General features: G+C 43.6%; 1 protein-coding gene and 1 long non-coding RNA gene across 4 annotated transcripts in view; one reads left to right on the forward strand and one right to left on the reverse strand.

Moving 5' to 3' along the window:
• The window catches only part of SESN3 (sestrin 3), a 45089-nt gene extending 27090 nt beyond the window's left edge, over positions 1-17999 (reverse strand). For all 3 annotated transcript variants that reach the window (XM_052671334.1, XM_052671333.1, XM_052671331.1), the window contains exon 1: positions 17780-17999. In XM_052671334.1, the coding sequence (XP_052527294.1) occupies positions 17780-17881 (102 nt within the window). In that variant the 5' untranslated portion in view covers positions 17882-17999. The remainder of the gene's footprint in view (positions 1-17779) is intronic.
• A 357-nt stretch (positions 18000-18356) lies between these two features.
• On the forward strand, positions 18357-23793 carry LOC128074958 (uncharacterized). The gene is made up of 3 exons (XR_008203535.1): positions 18357-18811; positions 23007-23122; positions 23728-23793. It is a non-coding gene; the product is annotated as an uncharacterized LOC128074958 (long non-coding RNA).
• Positions 23794-23850: the final 57 nt, after the last annotated feature.

Genomic DNA, 23850 nt, shown 5'->3' on the forward strand with positions numbered 1-23850 from the left:
GTCAGTCAGTCTTGGATGTACTGCAACAACATCCAGCCATAAGCTTCATCTTTCCCTCCTTTTTCATAGATTTTTAAATATTCTCTTGTATTATCATCTTCCAGTAATTTTGCTGCCATCTGGCATTTCTCAGGAACTTCGTTACTTAAATTCTGCGATCTCTTTCCTTATAACACACACCAGCATCTGAGGAAATAACCTGAAGCTGAGGACACCTATATTTCATTAGGACACCTATACTGAGACGCCTCCATTTCAGCAAGGAGCCTCAACTCTTTTCCCAGCAGACAGCAAGAGCAAATATGGCAGCATTAAAAAGCAGAGTTGAGGGCCAGTCAAGTGTCCCTGGGGTCTCCTGCCTGGCACAAAACCACCACACCAGAATGGGCTTCCCTCAGGCCCATACCGTATCTATTAACCCCTGTGGATACTCTCAGATATCTTAAATGGTACCCAGTGCCTACACTGAGATCATGGTACTAGTTATGGGTCGCAGAGTGCAGTTCATTACCAGTGTGCCAAGTCAGCTGCTGAGCCTGGCTGGCTACATTGTGTGTTTGAATACTGAGGGTACAAGTGGGAAACTGGTTTTAGGACTCTTAGTTTGGGACTGAATCATCCCGAAGATATCAATTTTGGCACAGCCTCTCGTTTATCTTACAATTCTTCAAAATAGAAATATACTCATTCAATCTCAGACTTGATGCTGTAGAACCCTACTTTCTGGATTCAGCTTTGTATACACAAACACATTTTAGTTCACATGGCACAGGCAGCATTATTTGCTGCTTCTGGTAAAGACTTTACCTCCACACTGGATCCTACTGTCTGTTACTGCTTACTGAATACATTGGATATATTTCCACTTTTGGCTCTTGGATGCTAAGAGCAGGGTGAGCAGGGTTCATTCACATGTGCCAAATGTTCTAGATTTCAGCAACACCTAACAATTTTATGGTTATACTAGACTACCAGTTTATTCCATCCTCATAGAAGACAGAAGAAAGAAAAAGAATGAACGTTTTGAAAGTTACCTGACACTGACTCTTAGCTTCTACTATTTTTCAAAGCTTTCCTTGTTTACTTCTACATATGCCAAGCTTCATTTTACTTTATCCACCTAACTAGGTAAAAGGAAGAACAGATCAGAATGTGGCAGAAGTTAATGACACTCCTGATTCATCTGAGGTAGAAACATGAATACTTCTCATGCACTTACAGAGAATTAGTATTATACTGAAAACTACATACAGTCTCCCTGACTAAAAGGAAAGACAGACAGTTTACTTGTCTTCGCATTTCAGGACTCCTGGGAGATTCCAATTGATAGAGACAAAAAACTTACACATTAAAACTGTGTCATTTTGAAATTTATTGACATTCGTTGGTGCATCATTTTTAAGGAAATGAAATCTGTTTACGGCATTTAATGAGTTAAGAATCAGAAGTTTTACAGCTTCAGAAGATATCTGCAAGTCATGTCAAAATAACTTTTGTTGCAAATTCAAAAATGTGGATGCATGCACATTAGAAGCATAAACTTGCTGTTCTCTTCCTCAAAGCAATTTCTGTAAAGAGAAAGAAAAACAGAGAACAAGCCAAAAGACAAAAGAGAAAATGTGAAAAGGAATAATTTGAACACAAACAACACACAACACCGTTTGCTGACAGTGTGGAGCTCCTCTTTAGGACTGACCCATTCCTAAAATGGTTCAATTTAGGACTATGTCCAGAATTAATAAAAGAGATATTCAGTGGAGACAATGTCACAATGTTAGAGTTCACAAAGTAGAAGTCTCGGCCTACAGTCATTTATTAATGGTATTTCAAGTGGTTTTGCAACGCTTTCTTCCTCTTAACAGGATGTACAACTCCAGAAAGCAAGCTAAGCGATAAAGATGAAAATTCGCAGAGGAAGTCAAACTGTAGGAAATATTTTTTTTTTCCCTGTGGAGCAGCATTTCAAAATACTTAAAGGCCACCCTTAATGTTAAGAATTCACCGTCTTTGTGCCTAACAGCTGATGGAGCGGTGCGAGGAGCTGGGAAGGGAGCCAGTGCAGTACAATTGATGTGGAGCTTTTGCTCTGGTAACAGGTTACAGCCTTTTTGGATTCCGTACAATAAAAGGAAGCCTATCCCAAGTTCCCATCCCTCTACCAGCTATTAAGAACACAACCCACACTAATTAGAAACCAAAGGGCAGCAATTTCTACCCAATCCAAGATGGATGGCCATGCAGCAGAAATTCAACAGCAGTTCCTCAATCTCTGAAAGACATCCGGTACGCTCAACCTACAGGAGGAAAACTCAGAAGTGAATGTGCAGTTACTGGCAGAAAAGTCTACATCCTTTTTCATGAAGAAAGCCTACCTACACCCACTTCCTCTTTTAGTCCCACTTGTGCTGTTACACCTTCTCTATCTTGGAGTTAGTTTCCAAGTTATTGACAGCTAGTAACCAAAACGAACGTTCAGCTGCACCTGGAATCTAACAGGCAATGACTTCAAGTCAAACATCCAAGTAATGAGTTTGCTGCAAGACAGTTCTTTATTTAAGAAACCAAACCGAATATATGACATAAAAGACCTATCTATAACTTAGTCACAATAAGTATAGAGCACATTTCTACCTGAGAAAGCAGGGCTCCTGACCCAAAAAATGGAAAACCATCTATGAGAAGATTTCTTCAAGAGGCCAATAGCCAAGCCTAAACATTATTAACGGATGAAAAGGAGAGATTGTTCAGTTTACTTGCTGCTAGATATTCACTTCCATCTAATTTAAGACAAACCTCAAAATAGAAGTTATTCATGCTGCATCATTATCAGATAACAAAACTAACCAAACATTGGCACCCAAATCAATTTGCCAGCTGGATGCTGTTTACAATCCAAAAAGAAAGCTGATGTCCAACTCAGGATGAACTGAACTTTGTCACAGCACAACTTGCTTTTCCTTTGCAGATCAACAGAAATCCATTGCGAAGTGGCAAGGCTTGCACTGCTACCAAACTGGTCTTCTGGTCTAATTCAGCCACCAAAGAAAAAAAGAAAAAATAAAGAAAACTCCCCTCTTAGCAATCCCTGGTGGAGCAGACAAGGCAACCGTGCCTCATTCCCTCCCTGCACTGGAGGTTTGTATGCTCCCCAGAAATGCCCTCAGGACAGAAGATCATCTTGTGATGGTCAGGATGACTCAAAATCCTACCAGCATGGCAGAAGAGTATTTTCTGTATCAGCAGCATCAGGAATCAAGGGCAAAAGTTACATTGGAAAATGTCAGTGGTTTAGCTGGGATAGCCAACAGGTAGAGCAAATGTTTGACAGAACATGAAGATAAGCGGCAGCTGCTTCAGCAGGCCTGAATTAATGCCTAAATTAACCACCAATAGATATCACATTATCTTTAGCATACAGTAATTCAACAGTTAAATACTACAATTCATAAATGCACGCACGGTTATTGGGTGTGCCGCCAATCGGAGAGGCATAACTGGTGGACATGAAAAAAGAGAGAGAGAAAGACGCCCAGGGTTATGTAAATCTGCTGTGTAACCCTGGCAGAGCTGCTTCCTAAGAATGCTCTGCTCAATTCTTAATGGAAGTATTGTCTGGAAATACATGCCCTGTAAGCAAGTAAGATTGAATGGTATTCATCCGTATCGTAAATCAATAACAGCATCCTTCTACTGTGAAGAAAGCAGCTGACTTGTTTTAAACTGGATTTCAAATATGCTAAAATGTTTGAAAGCTGATAAATACAAGGGCAGCAAACACCAAAATGCTCCAATGATGTATTCTGAAGAAAACCATTAACAGACTTTGCAATCCACGCCAGAGCATCGTCAAACACTGCAGCACTCCAGCAGAGCTCATCACCACCAAGGACTCTGAGGAAGGTGCACCTCACTGGGAGCTGCCATAAGAACAGACTGGGAGAACTGTTTAAACAGCGGTTGGCATCAAGGCCGCATCCTGTCATCTCTTCTCTTTTAGCAATGCTGTCATTTCAGCAAAGATTACAGCAAAAGGAGAGACAAAATTTAGGCAATGAAGCTGGACAGCTTCTGTTCGCTGTGAACAGATCTCTCCGTCCTACCTTTGCACTTTAATGGAAAAAATAACAACGATATCCTCCTCTGATTAGCATCTCAATCTCCCTGCAGTTGCAGGGGAACAAGCTGGGCTCTGACCTCTGCACCACCTCGCTGAAATTGCTTCCTCCCCAGCTTTAACTGCTAGTGACTGACTATGTGAAGTAACAAGGCTGTGCTGGCTGATGCTCTTGTAAAGCAGCGTTCATTACCTGCAATGTATCACAGATAGCTGCCTCTCAAGGAGGTAGTAAAATTGCAGAATCCAGGAATAAGCTCCTCATGTGTCCCTGCCAAAACTCCAGCTTGGTAACTCCATGTCCTTGCAGCATTTGCAGGGGATAAAAAGTATTCCAGAGAAAACAAATGGTATCCCAGAATATGCTGCTGCAGGAAAATGCTTTCAAGCACCTTTCACTTACCAGGTACTATATAAAACTCAATCTATTCTAAGACAGAGGAAAGTCACACAGATGGCAGAAACATGGTTTTTCAAACTACTTTTTTCCACAGATTTTATGTACAAAATGATCACACCATTTATTTTAAATCTATGTGCAAGAACTATCTTAAGACTCACGGAAGTAACATGCTAAAATTCAGAAAAACAAATCCTCTCATCCAGACCATTACAAAGAGGGAGATGTGCTTAGCTGGATTACCTTCTTGCCATATTTTCCACGTAGGATTTCAGTAGCTTGGGTCTTGGAAAGAAACTGAAATTATGTACTTGCTGTCAGATGCACGTCAAGATATTTTATTTGATGGCTTCCTGGCTGCCACAGTCCACAGAGAGCTGGGATTCAAATCAAGTCACAGATGAGAAGGCCAAGTAACAGTACTGCAACTCTTCAACAGTGCACAGCTAAGGCATAGAAATCCTTGCTGTAAGAGTCTGTGGAACTCTGTATGGGTTCAGAAGCAAATCACTGGAGCTAACAGAAAAGAAAGAATGAAAGGGCATTCATTAAATATTGGGAAACTGCCTCTAGCTTGGGAAGTTTTCAAATTGCAGACACTTAGAGATTGGGAGACAGTTCCATGGGAGCACCACCATGACCATGCTCTGCTTTGTGTCCTCTCTCCTTGGTTCCTCCCACTGGCTGCTGCTGGGACACTGGGTTTCAATCTGGTCCACTACAGCTATTTCCAACGTTGTTAGACAAGCTGCAATACTAAGACAGATTTGGTTCCCAAATACTGTTTATTCTATACAAGCTATTAAGAAAAAAAAGGTATATAATAATACAGGTATGAATTGGCTTTACCTAAGCAATTTTAGCTATACTCGACTGTTGCAGAAACAATCATGCTACTCTGGTCTAAAACATGCAGCCCACATCAGATAACTCCTTAGGAGCCTGGCTGAGCACATTACTGGGATATTTATTCAACAACTATTGCATCATTTACCTCATAATTTTGCATAACTTGCACTTTGTTTATTAATACTGGTTTTAGGAAAAAATGTTTTTTCCTTTTCTGAACATGCCATATCAGAAGTGACATCCATTTAGATTTAAAAAAAAGTGAATTAAAAACTGAAAGTTAAAGCAGAAAGAAAATACGTATGTACACTCTGTACTCACTGACTTTGCTTAGATTGATATTTACCTGGAAAAATACAGACTTCGGCTATGCTACCTCACCATGGTGGCCTCCAGCTAAGCTGTTCCCATCAGAACGCAAGCCAGCATAAAAATATTAACATACAAGGCTGGCATAAATTTTCTAGTTTACAGGAAACAGAACTCGTGGCTATGGTTCCTTAAAATTCCACTGAGTGAAATGTTAACATGACCCACAGAATTTCATAAGTTAATCCACTGAAAAGCTTCTGTAACAATGAAAAACCCTCTCAGCACCAGTTTCTCAGTCCAATGCTCATTTACAATTCATGACTGTTGAGCATCTTTGTTACAATTCAAATAATGTAAGAAATACTGATGCTGCTCTCCCAGCTCTGTCTGGAAAAAGACAGTCCCTGTGGATGCCCAACAGGAACAATGTCCTCCTGCTTTCAGAGAAGCAGGAGTGAGTTCTGCCATTTAAATTTGGTCCGTGACTCAAACAGAAAGAATATGCCAGATGAAAAATAAAATCTCCCTGACTAACACACTTTTACCTCTAGCCTAAGGACACAGTTTTCAAGAGCAAGCACCTCGCTGTCCAAGACAGGGGCTTAAGGCTTTTTTCATTAGTTGACTCCTATGCATTTTTCAGAAGGAGCTGTTATAGCTGTTATCTATACCATGCATGACTACACTGGACTAAGTTTTCTTATATAGCTTTCCCTAAAAGAAGTCCCCAAAATTCTTATGGGTGCTGGGCCCACAGATGGGAGAACCACGAGGGTGCCCCTCAAGGTTCTTCACCTGACAGGAAATCCTAACACAGCCACCACTTAGGACAAATTATTTCTCCAAATGGTCTAATTTGCAAAGACTGCAGCCTGTTTTGCAACAAGCGAGGAGCTGACCCACCAACCATTTCATGCTCCATTCGTTTGGGAGAGGTTTGGACAGGAGACTGACAGAGAAAAGGCTTCATCTCAGTAGCACAACTGAAAGCCACCAATTTGCTGGAGTGACTGCTTGCAGTCAAGCAGTTTCCATTTTCGTCCTCTTTTCTTTTCCTTTTTTCATGTTAACCTAGGTCTTACCAGAGTGAGTCACTGCTGAGACACCATCTCCACAGCACGCTGATTTAACGCAGCTGAGCTGGTGGCACTAACAACCTAAAGCACACAGCTTCTGTTTTCCTGACGAAGCTTGAAAGAGATGCTGATTTTCAAAAATGAAGATTCGTAACTGGTATAGAAAATGCACTGTACCTAAACATAAGCACGTGTCCCAGTACAGATGAGCTTTCTTGTTCTCTGTAGCCATCCAGGCCGGCAGGTTGGCAGAACTTTAGATTCACCTCCAACCTCAGAGCTGACAGGCTCCACTGTCTCCTCAGATTACTGCCTATACTTCCACTAAGAGGACTTCCGGCTGCATTTTAGTGACTTAATGGCTGTAAAAAAAAAACACCAGAAAGTCCTACAGAAATGATAAAGCCACTTATTCTGTGTCCTCTCCTGTAGGGACGGAAGAGTGGTTAACACATATTGTCTACTGAGATCTCCTATTACGTTCCAGTCCACGAGCCCTCCTTCTGTATGAAGTAACCAAATCCAGACTAAGATCCTAGCACTGGAATAGGCCCAGCTCCTAAAAGGTTGACAGCCTTTAGTTGCATCCAGCTTCCCTCTGCATGAACAGAAATCAGACCACGCAATGGGTATCCCAAGTTTTCTAAGAAATATGTAGTCATAGACCTAGCTTCTAAACCAAGAATTACTCATGTTGGATGGCTGAATGCTGCTTTAAGTATTCATGAAGCACAGCTTAACCCAAAGGAGTGTCCCATATAAAAAAGCAACAGCACCACACAGTCAAACTGCTTTTGCTTGTATTGCAAGTTTCTGTTGGATAAATAGGTCAAGGAACTACAGCTTTATCTAAAATACCTTTTGCATAAGTCACCTAAAGAACAGGGGCATGGAGGGAAACCCTCCTGCCTCCATTCTCGTTTTGCTTTTCAAAGCTGTGGGTAAGACACTGCTCCAGCATGGCTGAAGACCGCTCTCTTTCCACCTGTCCTCTGCTCACGTCTAACACGTACAAGGCTCCTTCTCCTCTGAAGAACAACAAGGCAGCCTGCAGGTTCCTTCACTCTTTAATAACGCTGCAGTTGACCTTTTCAACCAACACGCCCTTTCTTCCAACTGCTTGTGAAGCACCCACACTGAAGTCAGAAAACAAGTTTTGAATTGCTGGAATAAGAGTCACTTATCTTAAGACAGGTTCTACTTAAATGATCCTTTATGTTACTGTCTTCCCCCAGTAACATCATGGGCAAAAATTAAGCTACTGATGTAATTGAACAGTTTGTTTGGGTTTTCTGGAAAGAGTGTAAGGTGAAAAAAAAAAATCCCTTGAGTTTTAGTATGCATCAAAACAGCATAAATCAGTTGCAGTCTTTCGGTTCAACTCCCTCCCAAGGTATCTGCTCACAAGTAGAGACTGCAAAAAGTAAAACAATTGAAGACCACAGTGGTTGAGATAACTGAAAAAAACTAGAAAGAAGAATACAAAAGATAGGTTAGAGCTTATCTTTTGCAAGCTAATCAGTCACAATAAGCTGCTGACTAAAGGACACCACGCATTTCATGTTTTCATGCGTTTCCTACTAGAAAAACCTGGAATTTTCCACTGCAAGATACTAATGAAGAGTCCTGATTCAGACTTTTCCGACAGTAGTGCCCTTGAACAAAAACTGCATCCAACTGAGTTAAGAGGGCTTAAAAGACAGGCGCTACAGCAACTGTCAGGGCACCTGCAGGTTGTTTTGATCAACTTTCGGAGGAAACAGAATACGCCTTCTCATCATGGGGAGGGCTGGAATCGTTCTGCAACTTTAATCTTCGTTTAGTGTGCTCATATCAACTTATTGCTTCCCAGGAACAATAATAGCTTGTGAATTTTAAGCAGCATACTTTGACATCTGTATGCTATACAATGCCTACCATGCACGTGCACAGTAATTCTGAAGTCTATTCAGTAATATGGGTGCTTCCATTGAAGCAAATGCCTTCTATGATTCTATGATTTCCTAGTTCTACCTTCCTTATTGCAGTAAGGCAACGAGTACTCAGCAGAATAATCAAATCCTGATGCTGATTTCCAAGGAGGGTCAAGGTTCATCCTGCTGGTTGAACACCCAGTGGGTATTGCAGGAAGGCAGTTGATTTCAAGACACAGAACATACTGTAGTAAAGCAACATTTCAAGGGTTCTTCCAACATGGATGAGATCCAACTGGTGTCAGGTAGAATATTTAGACAGTGTGTGGGCGCTCCATTTCATTAGAGGTCGAATCAAATTTCTGAATGCTAGAACAAATTACTATTTCCACCTCTCTAATCAGCAGTGAGGGTGCTTTACTGAGAACAATGTCAATCAACTCAAAAAGAGGTGGTTTTTTTTTTTTTTTTTTTTGTTTTGTTTTGTTTTAAAGTTAATGGAAATAATTACATTAAAACAGACTTAATACCATATGGCCAAAACACCTCCAGATATATTCAGTCAATAACATAACTATATTCCCTTCGCCACATGCTAAAGCAGGAGACATTAAACATATTTACAAGCACATGCTATTGAATTAGCTTCACTGCTGTTAAGATAGTGTTTTACTTAATAATTTTAACTGCATAATCCATATAGAAGAGAGAACATATGCTGGCTTTCAGTCGTATCAGTATCAGCAAAAGCAAATCCAATGCAGTAATAACACAGAGACAGACAAAAGGCGATTCTGAGTAGGCAAGCATACTGCTCTAAGAACAGTTTACACCAAGACAGCGAGCCCTTCATACTATCAATGAAACTCTGACTTTGGTTCTGTGGAGCAGCTCAGTGGCGTAAACTCTTCAATTCCCAAGCTACCTATTCCCAAGTCACATTTAATGTTCATCTGCATGTGAAAATGTTAAGCGAGACCTCTTTGTGATCATTATTCCTTTCTAAGGAAGAATCTTTAGAAGTATCACCTAACTGTAAGAATGCAGAGTCCTCTCTGGTTCCATGTCAAAATCAAGCTCAAATTTAATACTCTAGAAACAGATGCACAACTATGTATTTTGATTGTGAAGTGCAGTAACTGAGATACATTAAATGTATTTACAAGTTTTTTACTTGCTCCAAATAGATGAAAATTTGTGTTCAAAGTAATCTTCCAAATGTCTTCTGTGCTTTAAGAGATTATAGAAACCTATGGTTCCACATAATACTCAAGAATGTGGTTTCTTCTGGCTTTCATATGTGTTAATCTAACACTTGTTATGTTGGAAGATTTAAAACACAGCTCTAAGGGTGGTCCATGCATTAACCACACAATATGGAGCAAGTCCATGGGGAACTCACTTGTGTGATACAGGCTTATCCCCTCCGCTTCCAGCCTATTTATAAGACACAAAGCCAAGAATACTTCCTATTTCTCTAAAATTATTAGTTTTTTTCCCACACAGTGCCCCAAGGAAAGGGACTGCGTGCAGCCTTGAGTCACCACTTTGCTAATCTACGAAAACTAGCGCTTACCTTGAGAGAAATATAAGAGTCATTAACAAGAAAGAAAGCAGATGTTTAATCAGGAGGTTGTATCTACTTATCTTTCTCTAATTCAGGCAATCAGGGACATTCAGGAAAGATGTAAGATGCCTTTCCAGAATGAGCACACCAGTTTCCATCTCTGACCCTGACTGTCATCATTTACACTCTGCTTAGCCCTCCCCTAACTTGCGTTTGGTTAAGCCCGCAGTTGTCACAAACACTACACCCTAGCAGAAAAAAGCCTACACTTCAGAACATCTAACTCTCAACTTAAATACGATGCAAAAATGAGGATGTTTAAATGAGTCAATGATTGATAACAGCCTATACCAAGAGCAAAGCTGTTTGTTTCTCGGCATCCTGAAGATGCAATATTAACTCTCATCTACTCTGGTATTTTGTCCTAACCAATAGTTACCCAATGTCTGATATGCAAGAAGTATCCTATAATAAAAACCAGAAACCAGTAGTTAAGAGAGACATTTGAAATTAATAGCCCTCGATCACAGTCTCCCTTATTATCAGTAACACCAGTTTGCCCAAGGTGTCACACAGAAAATCCCATACAATTTGTTGAAACACCACTAACACATTCAATGCACTGACTGATAAACGGGGAAAAAAAGAGAACTGTTTGCAGAGAACATCCCTACCTCAAAAATACTTTTGTATTTTATATAATATACATGTTATATAAAATATTTACAACATATTTGAGTCATCTACATCACAATTCCTATAGCTTCTACTTAAAAGGCACAGACTACCAGGCTGGGCTGCTGAGAAAGCAATGGGAAGGACCTCAGCATACAAACTGGAACACCTGCAAAGAACAGGGAAATCAAACAGCGTGAATCATTTCCATGCAGATTTTTCCAAAGCTGATGATGTGCAGTTTCTCATTAATAAAGATCTCCCTCCTGATAATTTGAATCTCTTTTCTACTGAAAACATCACTCTTCCCCCCAGTCTATCCTGACCCACTTAGACAAAAGCCAATATTCAGTCTGGCCATGCAAACTGCAATCCATTCTTACTCTCCAGCCCTGGAAATGGAACGCTGATAATAAGATCTCCAGACAAACTCCCCTAGTTAAGCAAAACCAGAGGAGAATTATACCACTATCTTCTCTCTCAAGTGTCTCTAGCCAGAAAAAAAATAGTTCAATGAGAGAACCAAACGAGTATCAACATCTCCCTTGCCAATGTGAGAGAGGAAAAACCAAGGATGCTTAACAAGCCATCTTTTTTTTTGTTTAGATTTCAAAACATCATCATTTAAAGAGACATGAAGTTTGAAGCACTAATTAAGTAATATGCATAAATTTAAAGCAAATGCTCACAGAATCCACATCTCCAAACCACAGCCTGCGATTTGGCTAACGTAAGGCACCACTCCTACCAGCAGCAGTAAGTCTTAGTAGAAGACAATGTCCACACTTGGCCAACTTGCTCTCAACGCTAAGCCTCAAGGTTTCTTTTGAAGAAAACCCTCCCCCCGGCTCCCATTCCCCTCCTGCCTCCATTAGTTCCCTGCAATTCAGAGAATACATTTCCTTTCTTTTTTACTTTTTAAAATAAAAGTGACTATTCTACATGAGCGCAGTTCATACAAAGCTCGTCACTGCAAAACTTCTTCCTCCACTGGAGGTTCATTTCACCCCTGTCATTCTTACTACAGGTCAGCTCAAAAACTGCATTCTCATTTTTAGCACATGAGACTAGAAAGGTACTACAAAAAAGTTTTATACTGACACTTAAGATACAAAGCAGAAGAAAACAGGAACACTCAATAAGAGCAGACATGCTAAAGAAACAGTACTGCTCTCCAATTCCAGACACCAAAGCCAAACATTAACGAAAACAGTCAAAAGAACAATTATTTTAAAGGATCAAATTCTAACAAGACAGAAATTGCTAAAAGATTGTGAGAACGGAGGACAGAAATCAATCATCACTGGACTTTCAGATGCACATATTCTGAAAGGAAGAATCTTGGGAAGTAAGGGGTTTGTTTATTTATTTATTTATAGAGCCAATCCTTTCAGGAAAATAGGACCAAACGATGAGGGTGAGAGTCTTGTTGATTGCCTTGAGCCTGGTTTTTACATTCTGGACCCTCACAGACCACATTCCCCATTTCTGCCCCAGCCGTGCAGATGGGCTCAGCACTGCAGTGACCTGAGTTGGTTTCTCCCCAGCTTCATTCCAAGGGAATGGACAAGAAGCACACATCGTGTTGCAGACAACAGTCACTACAATCAGATTTGATGAAGAGTTAGCTCTTCATGCCAAAGACTGCAAACTGTTGTGACTGCAAACTTCTTTAAAAAGAAGCCCATCTAAGACCTAAAGTTGCCTACATGGCAACCATGAGTTAAGATAACTACAGAGTGACCAAGAGCAGCACAAAACTACACTGGACATTGTTCAGATTGACAAAGTAAGATGCTCTGCCAAGCATCATGGCCAGTTATCCAACACCAATCACAGTACTGGAGTACCATGCCACAGAACAGGTAATGTGGTAATGTGAAGATGCTGCATCACAGAAAACCAGGGGTGTTTTTCAAGCAAAGGCAAAGCAGCTTTAGTTTGCATATGTTCAGAAGCCACTGAACCAGGCTGGCTTTCCTGACAATAGTTGAGATGTCTTTGAGAGGCCTACTAACTTCTACAGAATAGGTGACAGCACCTGTATGACTCATGGTGATGTGCATTTTTGCTTACAGGAGCTTCTGAGACCTGACATCAGACTATTTTTGGTTCACTTTTGGGCTATTTCCTTATTCACCCACGTGAAACACTAAAGTGAATGAAAGTCTCCCTCCTCTTTCTCTCTCTTTTTCTTTTTTTTTTTGACATGACCTCAACTCACTGAGTCTAGGCCAGTGCTATTGTTAGCACTACATCATTGAATGACATTCACAACACTTTCTATCTTAAAAGCAGGTGTATTTTTGACAATCTAGACCTAGAACAAACTCTTCCAGAACCTCACAGCCCCAGACACGTAATTTTCCATCCTAAGTGTATTTATGACCATTTTATATCCATCTGCTCCTCAGCTTATTTCTCCTTGCTGGTTCTTACTGTATGATGTATTTATGGACATCCATCATAACCCCATATTTCTACTGGATTAAAAAAGCAGAGGTCTTTTACTCTCCTTTTGTAAAGTAAGTCATCTATTTCTCTGAGCATCCACCCAGCTCAATTCTGCACCTTTTAAACTGTGATCCATCCTGGCTTCCTTCCTCCCAGTTGCAAAATCCTGTGGGACTGTCCTGGTCCTTCAGTACACTGAAATCCCCCTCCTTGGCCCCTACATGGAGCTTAACCAGACTTACAGGTAATGAGCAGTTACAGGTGACTCTTACACACCATGCCTCTGCATCTCACTCCAACTCTTCAGTACTCTGCTGCTCAAGGTGTCCCATCTTGCTGTGAAACACTCTGCTCTTCCACCAGATGGCCAATATTTACCACTTCTCTCTCCTGTATGTATCTGAGAAATGGTCACACTTCCATCATGATTCAGGAAAGTGTTAAACCAGATTAGTTTTGAAAGCGATGTACTGAAAAGCCAATGCCAGCCTCCATTACTGCGGCCCACCACCATCTCCAGCCCCATCACCCCTCTGCTCACTACAGGAACAGAAAAACAGACAAAACGGGGCAGACCACAGGTCTGCAGTGCCCACAGGGCTGGCACAGCTGACGTGCAGCAGCCAGCACAGCTTACAGCAGCACCTGCCCACAGCGCTACCACATCCTACTGACAGATCTTCAATTTTTCGGTCACAAATTCCCCCAAATGCTTTCCAAACCTATTTAAACTTTCTGCTGTTGAGAACAACATTTACTTCCAGATGACTTGCTGGTGAAGCCAGAAATTCGGCCTGTGATGTTACTTCAGATGTTTAATGAATGAGATCTAGTTTCAGTCAATCTGCAGCTCTCAGAAGAGGACATTACAGCAGATCTCATCAGCAGAAGGCTACGATTTAAGTCTAGTGTGACCTACTTTGGTGGTATCACATGCATTTTTCATTTATCTGTATGTTTTTCCTTCTACATCAGTTGTAGTAACTTGCCTATTGCTGAAATTCATGTTGAAGGAGACTGGCATGGCGGATGCAGAGCATGGAAAATTCCACCCCTCACATTCAGCGCTTTTTTCCTCCCAGAGATCACCCACATTTGGCAGGTTTGTGAAAAAAAAAAAAAAGGGAACAGATCTGGGATTTGAGAGCTCTCCCAGGACACCAGGAGGGAGTTGGGCTCAGGCTTCCCTCGGCTGCCCAGCGCTGCCCTCCATCTCCCTTACTGACACCTGGCACAAAACAAGTATTTAATTCCGGGACCACTCTAACACATTTTCTTTTCTATCTCATCTGTACTTGCACAAAAAAAGATCCTTTTACTACCTATGCGTTACCATTTGCAACTGAGCTGCACCAACTGGTGAACTCTCCCTGTTCTTACACTTCCTGACGTGCTGGGGTTTTTCCATCCCCTGAAGACTCTGTGCTTACTGCACAAAGCCTTCCTGAGGCAGTTACTTGTCCAAAGGATTACCAAGCCCCTCCTGTGTGCACCCTTCTGGCTTGCTCAGGATGCAGATTTCTTTTGGGTACATACGCTGGGGTTTGGGACAAGCTGCAGCTCGCAGCCAGCTGAGGACTTTCCACCTCCAGATCTGATCTGACAACCACATGGGTCACAGCAACAGCAATAGCTCTCAGCCACCTCAATGAAATTCTTGGCTCCAACATTCCCACACCACTTCATGTGCTTATGTGCCTCCCCATACACAAAAACACCACGTTTTAGTTAAAAAGCCTGCTTATCACATCCACAAACTGAACTACTGATCTAATTTTGCTCGTTCTTCCATTTATTTTAAGCTGAATCACAGCTTTAGCCTTGACTGCCTTTCCAACAAGCTCACCTGCAGTTTAGAACAGCCTCACCAATCACTGGGTGTCATCCTTTGATTAGGAAAAGCAACACAGCTCTCATGGCTACAACCATCTCACCCCTCTCATCAGTAGCAATTGTTCTGCAAGCATACCTGGCTACTTGAAGTGTCCCTAACAAGAAAACCAACTAGAAATGATTCTTTTTATTATGAAAAATCTTCTTCGTTGGCCAATTTAACTAGAAAATCCTCAGCAAGTACAACAGAACTTTGTTACATTACATCACTGTGATCAATCGGAAATGATCTGAAATCTGAAGTACTGCATCTGGCTGCTCCTGTTGAAAGAGAAGCTCACCTTCACCCATCAGCATTCAAAATCTTCCAGGCTATTTGCAGTCTCGCCCTGTGGCACCAAGCAGGAGGCTGCTTTGGCCTCGTGTCTTACTGACACTGCACTGCCCAGCTGCAGGCATTGAGTGCCTCCAGATAAAGGCTTGAGACTGAGGAGGGCAGAAGAGATTCAGCACATTTTAAGGCCAATCATCCTTCCAGCATATTATCACATGAGCTTAAAAAAAAAGTACCATCAAAAGAACAGATGAGGCAGCACTTATCTGAAGATTATTACTCTGAGTCTCAAGCCAAATCTGCATCTCACTTCCACTAAGCCTTGTTGTTTTCTCCCTGTTTTCTACTTGTACGCTTGCCAATAAAGTGCAAAAGGTTAAAATTTACAGTGATTTTATTATACCAACTTTTAAATGATTACAGATGAAGTCAGCAGCTTTCTGCTTCTATGTTTATTGCCCTGCCAAAAAAAAAACAGATGCAACGATGTCCTGTGCAACCAACACAAGCACAATGCACATCTCAAGGAACAGGCTGGATTTCGTGGGCTACAAGCTTTCTCTTCTCTTTCCCCAGTTTTGCAGCAGTTTATGCGACCGTGGACAAACCAGGGCAGGTTCCTAAGTTTTGCCATAGAAACATTACCACATAGAATGGCTGAGGCTGGAAAGGACCTTAAAGACCGTTCAGTCCCAACCCCTGCCATGGGCTGGTTGTCCCCACCAGCTCAGGCTGCCCAGGGCCCATCCAACCTGGCCTCGAGTACCTCCAGGGATGGGGCACCACAGCTCTCTGGGCAGCTGTGCCAGGGCCTCACTGCCCTCTGAGCAAAGGATTTTCTCCTAACATCCAATCTACATCTCCCTTCTTTTAGTTTAAAACCACCCTCTCTCGTCCTATTACTGTTATCCTCCCTAATTACTGAAAAACACCTAATTAGGGAAAGTTTCCTGTTACCTTGACTGTAAAGCCTACTCCTACCCCCCAGTATCAAAGCAGCACACAAAACCAGCCCTACCCAGCACGGCGTGAGCGCAGCTTCCAAAAACCAACAGCAACTTAATCATTTTGATTTAATTTCAGACATGCCAGCGCTGCCAAGCACCACTTTATTTGTCAACAAAACGTTTTGATGATCTGGCAGAAGGCAGCACACTCCCTCCCCACTTTCTCCACATATTTGGCAATGCTTAAGGCAGGTCTGAAGCTGTTCTGGGCTTAAACCCCACTCCTCTCTTCGTGTCACCGCTGCCCCAAAGGCAGCGCTGCAGCCCGGGGGGTTCGGCCCTGCCAGGAAATGGTTAAGCCGCCGATGTGCGGCTCTGATCCATCGCATTTCTCGCAGGCTGAGCTCAGAGCCCAGCACCGAGTATCAGCCGTAACATGATCCAAGAGTTTATGGAAAAAATAACCGCGCATACCAAGCACGCACATTTAATAAGATTTTCTTTCCATTCAAACAGCCTAGAAACATGATTTTTGAGATCGGCTTCGCCCTCCGACCGGGCTCTAACATCTCTCCTCCCCCTCCCCTAACACACACCTCCTGTCCAAAAACCAAACCCTTGGAAAAAAAAAAAGCAAAAAAGAGCGCTAGTACTGCAGGGAAGAGAGGCTGGAAAAACAACTTTGATTGGCACTTGGCCTGACCCACAGAGGAAGAAAAACAGATTTTGGACAAAGAGCGCAAATATTTGAGCTCGCTGACTTCGAGACTTTCTCAGCCTTTCGGAAGGCGAAGCCTGAGCGGATTGAATCGCAGTCTCTCCCGGGCTCGGGGCGGTCGAGTTTGCACAGCTCAGCGCTTTTAATTCATTGGCGCAGCGCAACCGGAGCGCAACTCGCCGGGGCGGCGGAGCGGGGCGGCACAGCGGGGGGCGGCGGAGCCGCTCGGAACGGGGCTGAGCTCAGCGCACGGAGCGCGGCTGCGGAAGGCCTTTTTGGAGTGATTTCGTGTATTTTTTTACAGCATTGATTCCCAGAGCTCCTCGCCCCCGAAAAGGTGTTGGGGACGAACTCCCGGGTTCGTAAGCAGCCCCACGGCGACCTCGGAGCGGCACCGCCTGTCCCCCGACACTCCCACTCCGCTGCCTTCACCCCTAGTTCCCAGTCCCGAGCCCTCACCCTGCGCCCATTTCGCCCTCCCCCCTCCACGGTTGTCTGCACCTCACGGCCCCACTCCGACCCCCCGAACCTTCAGCATCCAACACCCCCCGCTGCCCCTCCGCACTCACGGCCGTGCCCCCCGCTACCTGTCTCGGCACCTTCCGGCAATTGCCGCACACCCTGTACTGGCCGGCGGCGGATGCAGCGCCGCCGCCTCCGCCGATGGAGCTGGCGCTGAGCCTGTTCATGCTGCCGGGGCCGGGCCGGGGTGCGGCGGGGACCGAGGCTCGGCTGTGCTGGGCTCCGTGCCGCTCAGCAGCCCGCGCCGCCGGCCGCCCCCATCCTCCAGCCGCGGCCCCAGCTCCCCGCTCCGGGCCGCTGCCCCCCGAGCACACACCCCTGCGCGCTCCACCAATCCGCGCCTCCCGCCCCGCCCACCGCTACGCCGACCGACCAATCACGAGAGCCACACGCCGGCGACCAATGGGGAGAGCTTTTGCCGGCTCCCATCTCCGGGCAAGCTGAGATAAGAGGCGGGGAAAAGGGCGGGACCGGCGCGGCAGAGGGGCGGGGCCAGCCGCGTCTCTGGGCAGCGTTGGGCAGAGAGGCGGGGTCAGCGCGTCGGCGCGTGTCCTCTGCTGGCCAATCGGGTGCCTATGCAAATAGGCGCGGGAAGCCCCGCCCCCGGGGCTGTGAGGGAGTGGCGGTGGTGGCCGGGGGGGAGGGGGCGGTTTGGGCTGCGTGTGTTCGGCCGCGGCGCGGTACCGAGCCGGGACCAGGATCGGCCCCGCTCCGCGACCTGCAGCGAGCAGCCCGAAAGGCACAGGGAGCGAGGGCCGGGAGCTGGATGGCGCTGTGGAAGCCTGAGGCGAGGGCTGAGCCTGCCCCTCCCTTGGCCGCCTTCGGCGAGCTTCGGCTCGGCTCTCCGCGTTGGGAGAAGCGATGAGTCAGGTTTTCTCGGCTCCATGCTAATGCACGGCGATGGAGGGTGTCATCAGCAGAGCGGCAGGGCCGCGATCTGCGGCGCAAGGCAGCCGGGCTACGCGCCTCCTCTGCGCCTCGGAGCAGCGCTGAGGTTCCTGGTCCGCGTGCTCTTCCAGCCCCAGCCGTGTGCGTGCAGGCTTTGGCGTCTGTGTGTGAAACGCCGCGTGGCGTCATTCTGATGTGGAAAGATTACGGTAAGAAGGATTGGATTTGGTCGCGGAAGCTGAATATCACGGCTCCCCAAATCTGTAAGAAGACTTAGGGTGTTGCATACCGCGTTCTCGACATTTCTCCTGTCCAAGTAATTGTAAATGGCCCGCCTGAGAGCTGTGATCTGCTTTGTGTGCCTTCATCCATTAGAATACCTCCTGTTTTTGCAAAACCACGTGTTGTGTCATTTAGACGACTGGCTGTGCTAAAAAGGGCACAGTGAAATTAGTAATTTACATCTTTTGAACCCAGCTCTGGTTGTTTTCGAGAACTACTGAAAAGTTTCTTGGCAAACTTCACCACCAAAGTAAAACCACAGCCACTGCCATCTTGCCCCTTCCAGCAGCTTCTGAAGGAATCCTTACCTCAAACAGGGCTGTCGGCAGCAGTGAGGACTGCCACTCGTCACTCATTTCAGTGTGGAAAGCACTCAGACACAGCAACAGGGAACAGAACGCAGCACTCACAGAGAAAAAAATACAAGAGGTTTTTATTCCCCGAGCAGAATGGTAGAAATGGGATCCTAATGTGAGAAAGCACTGCTTGCTGGAGTGCAGGTAGTTGCTGTGCCATGTTTGCATCCCACATGCTGCAGCATGGTGCTACTAGCACTGAAAAGACAGTGGGAAGCCAGACAGATTAGTTTCCATCAGCTAATCTGCATGTAATGCTAAAATGTAAGTAAACAACATGAATGATGTAAACGGCTTTTTATTTATTGCTGAGGTCTATGATGTTATCTGAAATGAGAAGCTTTAGAACAAGCAGTAGAGGATCAGGGTTATAACCATGAGCAGCAGCTGATTCTTTAGCACAAGTGAGATCCATTGGAGTCATTTGCTGTCAAAGGGCCTGCTTCAGAACTCAACCTGTTGATAAGGACAGGGGCAGGCAAGCTTGAAACACAAGTAAGATAATGGTTTTAATTGGGCTAATATTTAGCACCGAGTACTGGCAAATAGTCAGATTTCTTGAATAATATTCATTTATTTTATTCTGACAGTGACAAGTACCCATGACTAGACATCCTCAGAAATATGATTGTGTCCTGTTCCTCTCCACTACAATTATTCCCAGTTGGGGTGACCACTTCAGACCTTTAGCAAAGCCCATTACAAAAGGGAACATTTTCTATTAAGCAAGTGAGTGTTAAAGTAAAGCTGACGTGTAAGGCAACTTACAATTGGAGAAATTTGATATCTAGTCTCTGTTCTGCCACAAACTTCTTGTGAGAGGAGGTGGGAAGTACTGGCCCAGATGCCTGAAGTACTCTGTGAACTACCTCCCTTAAAATAAATACCTTTGTGGGTCCCAGGCTTGCCATTCAGTTCTTCAATGTCTGAGAACTCTCAAGAGAAACATACACTTTGTGTTTCATTGTTTCTGGTAACAATACAGCAAGTAGAAGTCGGCTAACATTCTTTCCTGCAACCCCCTCCTCCCCCCAACAAATTCTCTTATATATTTTCTGAAATTCTTTTTTTTTTTTTTTCTCTTTTCTTTTTATAATCAGTTTTGATACCTAATGGAAGTGAAAAAAAGTACTTAACTGGGCCAGATGCAGTGCATATCCAGTATCAGTATTAAATAATTTATCGACCAGAGACAATTTAAAAATAAAAAAGTCCAGATACCAGAGGTCTTTGTCTAGATGCAGTATTTCGAAATGAGTTGTTGGGATCCCCATGGCACTGATCAGGTAAAATACTGTATATGTGCTTAACTTATGCCATCTGCAAGGCCCCGGTGCCTGACAAGGCATGTGCATTGTGTGACTGAATTTAAGCCCTTGGCTTGTTCCATTTCAAGTTAAACAAATGTGTAAAAGTCTTTGCACAAGCTGTCTTTGTGAATACAGCCACATTCCTGAAAGTTCTTGTAAATTTATTTCACAAAAGAAATATTACAAAAAGTGTCTGGTGCTCCCTTCACAATTACCTGTTAGCTTCTGTGATCCAACTGTACCTTAGTTGTTGTGTACTGCTGTGTTTCCTTCAGTTTCTGTCCAGTTACTGAATGGTAAAGGAAAGCAGAATCTGAAATTACCTCATAATTTAGTTACCAGCAGCCTGGCACCTTGACCTGCCCAGAAATGTTAAGAAGGTGGTGAATTCTATAAACGCAACCAGTCTTCTCTGCTGCGGTCACACAAAGAGGCTGCTGGTTGTTGCCATGGATGGGAAAGGGGGAGAATTTTTGTATCAGTGGCATGCATCATACTGGCTTGAGACCATCACATCCCTGCAGACAGATCACTGACCTGCCAAGACAGATTGGCTTAAGTGGTTAATGGTTTAAGCAGAATTTTATCATCGATGATTGAAACTTTTGTGAAGTTTTACTTATTACTGAAGAGTAATACTAATTGATAAGAGAGGAACACGCTTCCAAAGGAAAATAGGGTTTTCTCTGCCTTCTCAAGCATTTGGGTGCAATCTTGAGAGACACATTACAGCCAGGCACTGGTTTCTGTGCTCACCATAGGAGTAACTGGATGAGATGTGACAGTTGGAGTTCACCTAATGCTTTATTCAGCCTTTGAGCTGGTTCAAAGCAATCAGCTAAGAGATGTAGCCCATCAAAACACTAAGCTGTCTTCACCCGCAGTAATGAGTGCCTACACCATGGTGGGACACCAGCTTTTGAACTCACTTTGTGGCTGTAATATTTCTGCCTAGACTTTCCTAATGAGCAAGTTGAGAGTGGTACGGTGCATCTTTACTGCCTTCCAGAAAGCATTGCCCCCAACAGTCATCAGCTGAAAGCCAATCTGTCCACACAAGCTAAGACAGAAGATGCTGTATGGATGGACTGTGTCCTGGAAAAACCCACCTGGCCATGGTGTGCATGCAGATGCTACTGGAGTACTCAGTAGGTCCATATCTGTTCTTCCTATGATGCAAACCTCCTGTAGAAGGGCACAGTTCCTTCACACTCCATACATAAATGCAAAAGCTTGATGCTTCCTGAAAAGGTCGGATTGAGAAGATCAGTGCTATAAAACTGAACTAGTTATGCAATAGATGTGTTTGCAATTCAAAGACCTCTGGCAGCCCAGGGAGAAAAGAAAAGAGGGGGCAACTGCAATGCAGTAACTCAGACTGGACTGCTACAAGACTAGATATTTCATAAGAAATTAAAAGATCCTCAAATTTTATTCATAAAAAAAAAACTTCAGAAGCAGAAAAAGAGGATATGTGAGTACCTAACTGGAGACTTACCCACTCTCCCCATCTGACTGCCACTAAAAAGCCGTGTTCAAATGTCAGATGGGTGACTGACATGCTCCATGCTTTTCATTTCTTGAGTCCATGAATCATTCAGCAGAGCCATATGAAACACGGATAGATAGGAAAACTGATATGGTTTCTCAAAGGTCAGAAAAACCAGCACGTTACCAGCATGTCAAACAAGTGACAGTCCTGCATTCATTACACCAGGCTTGGTGCACCATTTTAGCATTGTTTGCACAGGACTTTTATTGTGTTCTTAGAGGAAGGAAGGGCAGCAGATAAAGTTTGTGCCCTGACACTACAAAATGACTTCCCATCCTCAAAATCACACACACACATTTTGCAAAATGAGTGTTCAGATAATTACATGAGAAGGCGAGATGTCAGTTTGTGGAATTCTTCCTCGAGGGTGGGGGCACACACCTTTTCATTAGCAGCATTTAAACCCTCACTAGATAAAGCACTCTAAATTATGTTTATCGTATGAAACAATTACAGCTTGTCCAGGAGAGCTGAGCTTGCCAACCTAATAGGCTTTTTTAATATCTAATTTCTTGGACAAATATGTAGTTCTAAAAAACATTACATCACTACCCAACCAAGAAACCCTTTCTCTCTCTATGTTTTTCTGAGGTTTGCATGATAATTCACTAAATACATTTCAGCATGTTGTTTACTTCAGCTCAGCCTTCTGAGACCACACAGGCCAGTGCTGAGACAGTAAATAGGGATCATCTAGAAAAAAAACAGGTTATGCTTCAAGTTGACCTGGGAAATATTCAGGTTCACTTTGGAAATGTTTGGGGCCATACAGTTTTGGGGGGTGATACATTGGAGAAATGCATTAATTGAAAGAAAATCCAAAAAGCAGGACGCAGGTAGCCGTGTTATTGGTCTTCCTCCTGATTCAGAATTATAAATGATCTCTTGTAATGTATTCTTGTAGATGTGAATCCCATGAGCAAATGAACCCAGGATTTGAGGTGTGCACAACAACTGCTGACTCATCAGGATTTTGTCACTTCCCTGAAGATGTTGCTGGCTGTTGGCTTCAGATCTCAGGTATCCCTCATTTAAGAACTCCCTATTTTGCCTCAATCCCTCCTGTGGTAGCGAGGCAGCTGAGGAGCCAAGAGTTCAAAAGTCGAAGGGCCAAAAAGAGGGCAAACAAGAGGGAGTTTTGGCTCAGTTGTGTGCCTGGCCAGCCTTTTTTTCTTTCTTTCTTTTTTCTGTGTGTGTGTGTAGATGTCTTTGTCTTGCTGGAGAAAGAAATTCTCAAGCAGCAAAAATTGTCTGTTCATATTTTGCAACTGAAACACATGGTACAGCATGATGCCATGTTGAAGATGGAGCTGATCAGTGAGATTAGCTTCCGTTACTCACTGGCAATGGTATGGCTTTCATTATTTTCACAACAAATACAAAACTCAGCAGCCTTTGGGATATGGCACATAATTTAGGTCCATTTCCTATTGAAGCCCCCCAAGATATCTAAGTAAGTTGGAAGATGAGTTTGAATTATAACACAGTTTTATTCTTTGTTTCTGGACAAAGGGCTGAAGTGATGAAACATTTGCATCTGTTTTAAACTTGGCTTATTTTTATTGCTTTTTTTTTTTTTAATCCCACTACATTATTTTTCTGACGGTTACACCCTGAAAAAACAGGTTGTCAGTGCAAGCAGGGTTTTCTCAGAAGGTACCCACAAGAAGCAATTAGATGTGTGAGCAAAGGCAGTCAGCACATGGGATCCTCCCCAGCAAAACAGGCTCAGCGCTGAAGGCTTGTCT

This window comes from Tympanuchus pallidicinctus, unplaced genomic scaffold (genome assembly GCF_026119805.1).
Source record: "Tympanuchus pallidicinctus isolate F22 unplaced genomic scaffold, pur_lepc_1.0 scaffold11, whole genome shotgun sequence".
Classification (NCBI taxonomy): Eukaryota; Metazoa; Chordata; class Aves; order Galliformes; family Phasianidae; genus Tympanuchus; species Tympanuchus pallidicinctus.